The 11,112-nt window shown below is 59.6% G+C and overlaps 1 protein-coding gene across 1 annotated transcript in view; it reads right to left on the bottom strand.

Moving 5' to 3' along the window:
- Window positions 1–11,112, bottom strand: part of CHD5 (chromodomain helicase DNA binding protein 5) — a 53,332-nt gene that overhangs the window by 38,662 nt on the left and 3,558 nt on the right. Inside the window, exons 2-5 of the mRNA XM_007453281.1 lie at window positions 6,746–6,922; window positions 4,213–4,331; window positions 3,384–3,622; window positions 1,313–1,437 (exon numbers count right to left, since the gene is read on the bottom strand). Coding sequence (XP_007453343.1) covers window positions 1,313–1,437; window positions 3,384–3,622; window positions 4,213–4,307 — 459 coding nt within the window. The 5' untranslated portion in view covers window positions 4,308–4,331; window positions 6,746–6,922. The remainder of the gene's footprint in view (window positions 1–1,312; window positions 1,438–3,383; window positions 3,623–4,212; window positions 4,332–6,745; window positions 6,923–11,112) is intronic.

Below are 11,112 nucleotides of genomic sequence, written 5' to 3' on the forward strand. Positions count from 1 at the left end.
GGGGGCCCTGTGAGCCCGGAGCCAGCCCTGGGGGCTCATCTCCAGGCTTTGCAGGCCTGGGGGCGGGGGCGGGCAGGGCACAGTGGAGGCTCCAGAGGCACAGTGCTGTCTATCTCCGGTTCATCTCGTTCCTCCACCCAGCTAGAAAACCCTCAGCCCACTGGTCCAGCCTGACGGCCTTCCACCCTCCTCCCCAAGCCCTGCTCTCCAGCCCTCAGACCCTCCCCACACTTTTCACCTCCGGAACTCTCCCAGGCCCTGCCCTCCTCCCTGCCAAACTCCTACACATCCCTCAAGAGGAAGCCCTAAGGGCACCTCCCCCAAGGAGCCTTCCCAGATCTCTCCCTAATGAGACCTGTTGCACAGCCTTGTGCCAGGTCTGACCTGTCCCATCTGCCTGTCATTGGCTCTCTCCCAGCGCACGTGCCCAAACCCTTCCAGCCTGCGAGCAGCTCCAGAGCAGGGCCCGCCGTGGTGGAGCAGAGGGCCTAGCACATTAGTTTGTGCTCAAAAGCTAAGCTGAGCTGGACCACCAGCTCCGGGCTGGACCATGCCTGCTGCTCCGTGCTCCCCTCCACAGCAGCTAAACTTGAGACCTGTCACTTGCCCCTACGAAGGGACAAAGAGATGGCTTCCATCTCTGCCCCTCTGCAGGGCTGGGTCAGATGAGGGAAACAGGTGCCCTGTAGGGGCAGGAGGGGGGTGAATGCCTCTACCCCCCAAGAAAGAGGGCTCAAAGGCTCAGACACGGACTTAGCGTCATTCCAAAGCTGGTGACAGAGCTGGCCCTGGGAGGGCAAGGGAGGGGCAGGGTTCCAGCCCAGCCCTATCCTGCCTACATGCCACCTTCCTGGGGCCTGCCCTCCCAGCAGACCTGGGCATCCAGGTGCCCCCCAGGACTCTCCCGCCTGCTGCCCAGATGGAGAGGCAGCTGGGGCGGAAGGAGCCGGGACTGAGCCCCCAGCTCAGCAAGGTGGGCAGGAGAGCTACCCACCCAGAGTTCAAGCTACAGGGGGCCTTGGAAGGATCCAGGCTGAGCCCCTCACCAGTCAGGTGGGGAAACAGGCCCAGCAGGCCTGAATGTAGAATGGGAGAGTCCGGGGCGGGGGCGGGGGGATGGTGTGTACAAGACCTGCCCCCTGCCTGGTTCAGGAAAATGAACTGATAGCCCTGCTTTCCACATCACCCAACCTTTGCATGTTACACACACACACACGCACGCACGCACGCATTCTCACACTCGCGCACGCACGCGCACGCACACTCACACTCGCGCGCACACACACACGCACACACTCACACTCGCACTCACCGAGGAGCCTTTCTTCCTCTTGCTGCCGACCCCTCCGAAGCGGAACTTGAGCCCGGCCACCTTTCTCCCTTTGCCCTTTTTCTTCACATCCTTGGAGCCTTTGATCTTCCTCCTCACTCCAGGCCCTGAAAAGCACCGGTGGAATAACCAGCGCCCGCCATGGCTCACTCGCTCACCGCCATGCTTTCACTCGGCCTTGAGAACCCGCTTTAAGGAAAGGCTGGTTTCTGCCGTTGCCCCTTCTCAGATGAGAAGACTGAGGCTGGGAAAAGTGACGTCCTTGCTAAAGTTGCACAGTAGAGGGGGAAGCCAGGGAATAACCCTGGCCCAGTCCCTGCTCCGGCCACTGTGCTGCCATCTTGGGAACAGCCCTGTCCCATCCCTCTCCCCAGAAAGGAGCTGTCCCCAGTGGAGCCACCAGCCCCCAGGGCCCCCAGGGCCACTAAGGGCACACCCACCCACCTGCGGACCATACCTAGGCCCTGGAGGGATGTGCTAGGGCAGGAAGCCCTTTCCCCAGCTGCCTCCGGGTTGTCTGCCATACCTCACACACCGGCACCACTCAAGACCGCCCTCACCTCTGCCAATCATCCCCAGGAAATGCTGGCTCCCAGGTGGCCAGCAGGGGTGAGGTTGTTTTTATGGAACTGGTCACAGGACAATTAGTCACCTGGGGAGTAATGACCACCCCCACCTCCAGCAGCCTCCCCCACCAGGCCGAGCAGGGAAAGTGGAGGCCTGAAGGCAGATGGCCTCGCCCCAGGCCCTCCTCCACCCACATCACACACAGAGAGCTGGGTCTGGGAGCCCAGCTGTAACCTCAGTGGCACCATGGAAAATCTATTTCAATTTTTCAGGCTCTGAATAGGCAGCTCAGGGAATCGATAGCTCAGCAGCTGGAGCCCGAGAAGAAATGAGAAAGGCGGCTGGCTGGGCAGACAGCAAGGGAGGTGAGCAGAAGCAGTCTCTAAAGCCCGCGTCACTCACCCACCGGGGCCCCCGTGGGACCTGCTAAAGGGAGGCATTATCCCAGAAACCAAAGCTCCTTGGGGCAGAAACAAGGGGTCCCCAGCGTCCTCTCTGCCCCCTATCAAAACCCAAGTCAAGGGACCTCCTTGGCGCAGTGGTTAAGAATCCACCTGCCAATGCGGGGGACACGGGTTCGATCCCTGGTCCGGGAAGATCCCACATGCCACGGAGCCACTAAGCCTGTGCACCACAACTCCTGAGCCTGTGCTCTAGAGCCCACGAGCCACAACTACCGAGCCCGCGTGCCACAGCTACTGAAGCCCATGCACCTAGAGCCCGTGCTCCGCAACAAGAGAAGCCACTGCAATGAGAAGCCCGCGCACCGCAACGAAGAGTAGACCCCGCTCGCCGCAACGAGAGAAAGCCCGCATGCAGCAACGAAGACCCAACGCAGCCAAGAAAAAAAAAAAAAACCAGGTCAGGGCACCCAGGAAGGTGAGCTGCAGGTGACACCACCACTCAGAGCCCCGGGGAGATCAATGTCCCTACTCCCAGTGGGGCCATAAATCCTCCATCCGGGGAAGAAAGGTCCCTCCCCTAGAACTTCAAGTGGCAGAGAGCCTCTGTTGTCCCTATTCTCCCCACCCAGACACCACCACAGAGTCTGATTTTGTATCTGGACCTCCTTCCTGGCCTCCCTGGGAAGGTGGCCCTGTCCACGCCCATGCCCATGCCCATGTACATCCATTACCCCGAGGGCCGGGTGCTCAGAAGAGAGCAATCCACGGGTCACCTTGGGACCCCTTCCCCCTGGGAATGGTGCAGGCTCAAACCCAAGAGCCCCCTAACTCCCAGCAGCACGGGCCACACCTCTGTCCCCTCCTCCACGCCTGGGAAAACTCCCAAAGCTCTGAGCCCACCGCCTCCTTCACTTTGCCGCCAGCCCCAAGAGAGAGGCAGGACAGATGCCACAACACAGCTGAGGAAGGGTGGGTGGGTCCAAGGTCAACCAAGGCACTGGGTCCTTGATAGAGACTGGCCCGTTTGTCCCAGACTGTAGGGCCTGGGGGCCCTCTGCCAGCAGGACTGGGTGCAGCCTTACCCTTGCCCTCCTTGGTCTTGGCCTTGCGGACGGGCACAGGCTGGGGTGCCTGCTGGGGGCTGATGGCCAGCGGAGGCGCGATGGTGACCGTCTCCACGGCCGCGGCCACCGCCGCTGCGGCCGCCGCCGCCGAGCTGCCCTTAAAGGGGTTGTTGGCGCTGAACTCTCGCCACTTGGCGCCCAGGACGGTCATCATTTTGGACATGGGGATCTTCGGGTTCTTCTTGGCGATGAGTGGCCTGCACGGGGGGAGAGGCAGGAGGGTGAGGACAGCCCCATGGAAGGGATGAGACCCCCATGCGACCCCCCACAGGCCCACCGTTCTTCTCCCGAGTCCCACGCCTGGCATATGCAGCAAACTGGGAAAACCGGGCAGAAAGGAGGGCAGGGAAGAGGACCAAGACAGAGACAGCAGTCCACCCCCAAGGCTCCTGACTCCCTGTTTATGTGGCCAGTGATCTTCTAACTGGGTCTTCAGACCCTGTAAGACACGAGGGGCCAGAGGCAGGGGCCTACAGCAGGCCCCTAGGGGTCCAGTCCCATTTCTTTCAGAGCTGAGTGTGGCCACGGGGGCCTAAGACCCCTGGGAATGACTGGGGTTGCCATCCCTGGGGGTAGGACCAGCGAGGGAAAGCAGGACCACCTGTTGAGATGGAAGGGTCCTGCCTGCCCCTCCTGCCAGCTCTGCCCAGGGTCAGTGTCAGCCTGGAAGCCCACCCCAGGAGCCCGGGGCCCTGCCCCTCTGGCCGCCCCACTTGGTGCCCCCGGGGGAGGCAGGCCTCGAGGGCAGTCTCCGTGGATGCCCAGCCATGGTGGCCCCGAGGCCCACCTGAGGAACTGGCTGAAGGCCTTGTAGTTGGTCAGCGTGTGATAGTCGGCCTCCGAAAACGGGTAGTCCACGTCGTCCAGGCCCCACTCGGCCATGAGCTGCCCCGAGGACTTGGGCTCCTACGGACACACAGGCCGGAGGTGGAATGAGAGGTGGGGGTCCTTTTACCCTGCACCCCCCACCAGGGCCCCACCCAGGGCGCCTCGGAAAAGCAGGGGGATTATGTCAGCAACTTAACGAGAGCAGTTCTCACCCACCACTGAAAACATCCTACAGCATCTCAGGCCGCCAGCCCCTTGATCAGTGGGAACGGCCCAGATACCAGCTCATGACGGGGTGCAGGCCACACGCCTAGGGGGCTAATGCGGGGGTTTGGGGGGAAGCCATGTGCATGTCCAGGGCAGGAATAATATCAGGACTCACTCTGTCCACCCCAGGAGATCACCTAGTACAGTCACACTTGGACCTCGTGAAAGGGCAGGTCACTGCGGGTTCGGGGACCAGGAAGGTGTGCCCTGGTCAGGGCAGTGGCCCAGCTTGGGGCAGAGCCCAGAGAGGGTCCCTCGGCTCCTGCTTCACTCTCCAGATGGGGCACCGAAGCCCAGGGAGGTGCGTGAGTTCCCAAGGGCACAAAGACAGCCAGCCCGCCCAGGCGTCAGGTCACAAAGCAGACCCCGGATGGCTGGGAAGGGAGGGGTGGGCGGTGGTGCTGGCTATGAGACTGGAACCTGCTGGACAGAGGCAGGCTCCAATCCTGGCTCTGCCACAGACTAGCAGTGAGAGGTGGACAAGCTACTCCATCTCTCTAGGCCTCAGTTTCCCCATCTGTAAAATGGGGATAACAGCACCTACGTCACAGGAGGGAAGCAGTTAGCACAGGTGCTTGGAACAGGGCCCTCACCCCTATTTCCCATTTGCTCCAGGCAGCCCTGAGCTGTGACAGCCCCACCCACTGATCCATTCCACCAATCAGCACACGCCATCCCAGGCCACAGTCACTGATCCAGGTGGGCATGTGACTCAACCGGTCCAGGCCGGGGCGCCCCTGAGTCTCCTGTGCGGACAGCTAGGACACAAGACAGCTTTCCCTCCTGCTGGATGGGGCAGGGGGTGTCCACGAAGCCCTGCACTGCTGCTACACACATTCCCAGCCACGAGGGTGCCTGGCCTGAACCCAAAGCTGACCCTCCAAAGGCAAAGAAACAGGGCCCTGGATGACACCACTGGGTCCCCCTAGCTGGAAGCCCCCTTGCCTCTCAACTCTTAGGGCTGCTGATCCAACAGACCCCTTTTACTGCCTAAGCCCCTCAGAGTTGGGCTGTCTGCTCCAGCAAGGGAAGGCCACCCGGGCGGAACACACGGCCTCCCTCGGCCCTAAGGGACCCGCTTCCCGGCCCCCTGTTCTCTGTGGGAGTTCAGAGGTGCTCCCACGTGGGGTCCCCTCCCTTGGCCAACCTGCTCCTGACACACAGCCAGTCCTGGAGGTTCCCACCAGGAAGCAGAGCAGCAAGTGAGCGATGACATTATTACAGGACGACCCTGAATCACTCCTGTAAGTTCATCTTCCAAATCTGTCAGTTTCTCAGCTGTCATCAGTCACAGGTGACTCATAACACACCTGCCAACTAATGAGCTCCCTCCGGTGTCGGGACACCGCCGGCACTTCCCAACTTCAGTCAATAGTCACCACCTCTGCCTCACCCAGCAGCCACTGTACTAATATTTACGGAGCACTTATCTTCAAATCCACGGCCAGCCCGAACTGAGCCTCATCAAAGATCGAAGGCAGCAGGAGGTTCCCGGATGAGGTGCTGTCATCTGCCATCTGCCCCCACCCGACCCAGAGACCCAGGACCCAGAGCCCATCTGCCGCCCTACCCTCGGCCCCTCCCCCCACCCCCGTGGAGCCCCCACCCCCACCCCCCGCAAGGAGCGGCCTTGACATTCCAGGGGCCACGTCATGCCCCACATTCACCGGGGAGGGGGGTCCCGTCACTATACCTTCCCTGACTCTCCTTCCCTGGGACACTCTCCTGGGTGCCCAAGTGGGATGAATTTCGGAACCCGTGCTAACTAAGGCCCCCTTCCACCACAAGCGGAGCTGTCCAGCCACTTCTTAGCGAAAGCTCCATTTGTTTTTTCTCCCAAACTGCTCCGACCAAGAGGTTCCTGACACCAAACCTGAGTTCAGACCATCGCTCTCCTCAGAAACAGCTGACCGCTCAAGTTGGGCAAACAGCGGACAATACATCAGCAAGAGGCCGCACGACCTCTTCCCCAAACTCCTAAGTGCCATCCACTGTTATTTCTAATGTGTCTCAGAGACCTGTGGCTACAGTATTTCTCACAAAGTTGTGTCCAACCTTCATGCGCGTGCACTCACACCCACAGACCCATCTGCCCCGACGGCCCTTCGTGGGAAAGGATGCTCTGGCCCTTTTCCCACAGGGGCTCCCGGGTCAGAAGGCAGGGAGCTGACAGCAGGAGGCTCAGCCCGCCCAAGCAGGGTCCCCCAGCCAGGCGTCAGGGTTACCTTGAGGCATCCGTCATCGTTGTCGTCCTCGTCGTCATCTTTCTTTTTCCGCTTGGCTTTTTTCTCCTTCTTGTCCTTGAGTTTTTTCTTCTTTTTATTTGGGGAGTAGTCGCTGCCCTCACTGTCCGACTTCTCTTCCAGACCCTCTTCATTTTCTGACAGCTCATCATTGCTCCCCTGGAAGAGAAAGGTGGACGGTGAGAACAACAGGGGCCCAAAGAAAATGCAGAGTCCCAGGCAGCAGCACTGCCCTGAGAGCGGCCTCCTGGCAGAGTCTCACCCACCAGACCACTAAATCCCAGCCAGAGGGGCCGCCCTGAGCCAGCACGGGGTAAGGGTCTTGTCCCCAATGACTGGTTGGTGACAAATGGTGCTGTGCAGGTGAGTCGAGGCCTCGGGTGAAGATACACGCCCCCACCAGGCAAGCTCAGTGCAGCCCGCTTAGACGGCCCTGTTTCAGGTTTCTGTGGACTTCGGGATCGTAACGCGTGTCAGCGGTGGCACTTGGACCCAGGCGCTCGTAGAGAGGATGTGATGCCCAGAGCCAGAAACCAAAATGCTGTCCACGCTGCAGGAGAGCCCCCAACTTCCGCCCCGGCTCCCAGCTCCTCTCTGTTCATCTTTGCATCCTATGGAGTCACGTGTGTCAAGTGAAACCTACGATTAACACAGAGCGCACATCCCAGTTTCATCTGCCTGTGCGCTCTCCGGACGCTGCTAAGGCACAAGCCCACCTTCCCCACCGCCCCAACCCTGGCTGCTTCATCCCAGTATGAGACAAAAGTAATTTAGGCAGCTCTTAAGCTAGGTTTCCTCGATTCAGTTTCCATCCATACAGGCAGAAAATGGCCCATTTATATGGAGATAAGGGTGTTTACAGACAGAGCATCCCCATCGGAAAGGCACTGCCCCTGCGAGAAAGCTGAGAAAGCTGTGTATTCCGGGCTTTTCAAGAGGCAAGCAGGCTGATTAGGCCCCTCCCGGCCTGGGTCTGCAGGAGAGGCCAGGCACGGATGCTCCAATGAAGATGACACTTGGCATCTTCATGCTGGCGGTTTAGAGGCGGCAAAGAGAGGCACGGAAGAGATGAAGAAAGAACTGGAGAAATGAAGGATGTGAGCTCCGGGAAAAGCAATGAGGGGAGGAGGTGGAGAGGGAGGAGGAAGGCGGGGAGGAGGGGGAGGAAGGGAGGGGGAGTGGAGGGAGCAGATGCAGAGAAGGAGGGCAGCAAGGGCAGTGGGTCTGTCTTGGGAGGCCCCCGGCCCGCTCTGCCCTTTCCAGCCGCACCGTGGAGTTGAGAGTCTTTTCCCAGGAGGGAGACTCTTCCTGAGACACAGCTGGGAAAGGACCCACCCGTGGGGTCCCTGCACTTCCTGACTCTCCTGCTGCTCGGCTCCCAAACCTTTTATGCCCGTTAAGCTGCTGAGTCAGTGTGCTGGCTGGTGGCTGGCAGGCAGCAGGGCCTCCGGGCCTTCCCGGAATACTGACTCGGTCGGCCACACTGGGCGGGCTCCAGGGGCAGTGCGCCGGTCCTGGCTGCTGCCAGAGCCTGCCCAGGGCAGGACAGCCTTGCACGCGATCCCGTTCCCAGGGTTCATGGCCACAGCTCCCAGCCCTGCCTCGGTCCTCTGGGGAGGCAGGGGTCAGACAGGGATGTCCACTTCCCCCAAGGATGCAGAGTTTGGCCAGCTTGGAAAGAGCACCCTTCGATAGACCTGAGAGACAGGCTCTATCCCAGCCACACCCCCGCACAGGTAAGGATGGGAGGAGGAAAGTGCCACAGCTTCAGCACCGCGGACAGAGGCTGTGGGGCCCGCCGAGGGAGGGCCGTGGGGCTGGCCCTCAACTGCCCTGGGGACCCCGCGAACCAGAGCAGGGAAGAGAAAGGAGGACCCACGGTGGGTCCGGGGGCTCCCTGGGGAGGCTGCAGGACACAGACGACTGTCTCGGAGCTCTGACCCTTGCTAGTGAGGAATTGGGCAAAAAGTCACTGCAGCATCCTGACCTCAGCCTCCTCGTCTGTGAAATGGGGGTGCCATACAGGGCGGTAAGAGGAACAAAGGAGATCACGTGAGAGAGAAGGCCTTAAGCATTTTGAAATAGGAGAGTCCCAAGTACCCACGATGCCCCCAACTCTGCTCGGAAGCTGAAGATGCAGCCAGGACCACAAACCGGAGGACACAACGAGCCTCATCCCACCTCGTTTCTGCGAATCGGGGCTGGACTAAAGCCAAGTGCCTGCAGCTGGGGAACAATTACAGTGCAGACGGGCAACAGGACGCTAACAGAAGGGGCTGTTGTGGCCGCACCTGAGGGCGAGGTGCCCCGAGTATCGGCTGGGGAGCCTGCAAGCCTCATCCCAAGTGCAGGAGAGGCGGGGAGTGGCCAGCACAGCTCTGAACACAGGGCCCAGAGGGAGCTGGAGGTAGGGAGGGAGGAAGGGAGGGAGGGAGAATTGATCTGTGAAATATGCTGACTTCCAGTTGTTGCAAAATGCCTTCTAAACTGACCAGAAGAATTAAACACAAGCTATTTAAAAGTCTTTAACTCAGCCACAGGTATGGGTGAATTGACCAACCAATGCTGGGAACTAAAGATGTTTAGGAATCCTAATTTTTAGTATTGTGAATAATGAAGAAAGTTACACTAACTACCCACTTCCTTATTCCAGACCCTCGCCTCCAGCTAGCTCCAGGTGGCCTCACAATTGAGGGGTTTGCCCCACCCAGGGGGTGAAATGTTAGTGAGCTCCCCAGACTAGGATGTGCTTGTACTGGTATGTTAGTCCAGCAGCCACTCCGGGGCTAAGTGGGGGGACAGGAGGGCAAAGTTTCTTCTCGAGGAATGAGCCGGAGCTACAGCAGGACGGTCAGCGCCCCAGAGCCCTGCGGGGGACGAAATGATGGCAGCCCCTCGTTTCAGGGAAGGCGCAGACCCCTCCCTGCCCTGAGGAAAGCCTGGCCAAGGAGAAGACCGATTCCTCCATTCTCCGGCTCCCCGCCCATTCCCTGATCCCCTCTCTTCCCTGCCTTCTCCCCCACCTGCACCCCGATCTCATCCAAGCCCCCCTGCCCACCCCGGGAGAGCGGGGTGCAGGACAGGTCTTTGGAGATGGGTTTCCCGATGGTACAATCAGTCTGTATCCACAGCGTCTCTTTGTATCCAGCTGTTTGGACACATCTAGACCAGGGCCTCCTTTTTCCTGGGTTTTGTTGTTACAACATCTTCCCTTGCAGAGAAAGGGGCAAGCGGAAGGGCAGCGAGTGATTCTGAAAACAACTCGAAGAGAAGTGACCCATCAGCAGGACCTGGAGGGATGCAGATCGGCCAGTGGCAAGAAGGGGAGGAATGACCAGGAACCAGGAGTAGACTCACCATTCGGTATCTCGAAACTTACAGAGAGTGCGGGCCAAGCCACATTCAGGGAGGAGACAGGCACAGAGCAAAAATGCCCTAATAAAGCCCCGAACCAAGCTGAGCCCCGAGCCACACTGTGGGCTCTGAACATCAGGACCAGTTGGGGCTGTGACCCTGATGCTATCCTCTGGGCTGCAGCAGCCCCGGGCAGAACTATAGCGGATGCCCTGGATGGCAGAAGAATCTAAGGGAACTTGGAGTCGCAACAGAATCCATCTGCAAAGCTGCCTTAAATCCTACACCCGGGCTGGGTGTGCGAGGAACTGGGGGTAGGGAGCAGGGGTGTCTGCCCTGAGCCCCGGGCCCACTGAAGGCACAGCATGCCACCCGTGAAGGCCCTGGGGACCCCGAGTGGGCAGTCTATGCCCACCCTTCCTCCCCCAGCTCTGCAGATGTCTTTAGATCCAGGCCTCGCATCTCTCTCCCCCTTCCCTCTATGCCCAGCACTCAGCACACACCGCATCTCTCTAAAAAGCAGGCATTTAAATTCAAAAGGAAGGACTCAGAGAGTTGGTCATTCTCAATTTGGGGTCCTTCGAGACTGAGAGGGAAAAAGAAAGAATGAAATATGAGCCCTCCCATTCACGAGTGTTATAAACAGTTATAATTTAGCACTGAATAATTGGTTGCTATGGTAACCGCTGCAGCACAGGTTGAAATCATTTCTCCCTCCTGCGCTGGGTCTGACAAGGAGCTTCATCTGCATATGCTCAGGTTCCGGCCGAAACCCCGGTTATTTTATGTAAATCAGAATTCACGACTTGCTGCCTGTCCCTCCACCCCACCCCCAAAAAACCTGCTGCTACATGGGTTCCACTACCGGGGGCCCTCTGCTCCCTCCTCCCAGCGCCTTGTGTTGGGGCCACCTGACTGGATTTGAAAAGGAGAAAAGGGGTGACATTCCCCTCCCCACATCCCGAGGACTGGGGTCTGCAGGCGGGCGGACGGAC

This window comes from Lipotes vexillifer, unplaced genomic scaffold, assembly GCF_000442215.2.
Source record: "Lipotes vexillifer unplaced genomic scaffold, Lipotes_vexillifer_v1.1 scaffold575, whole genome shotgun sequence".
In the NCBI taxonomy this organism is placed as follows: Eukaryota; Metazoa; Chordata; class Mammalia; order Artiodactyla; family Lipotidae; genus Lipotes; species Lipotes vexillifer.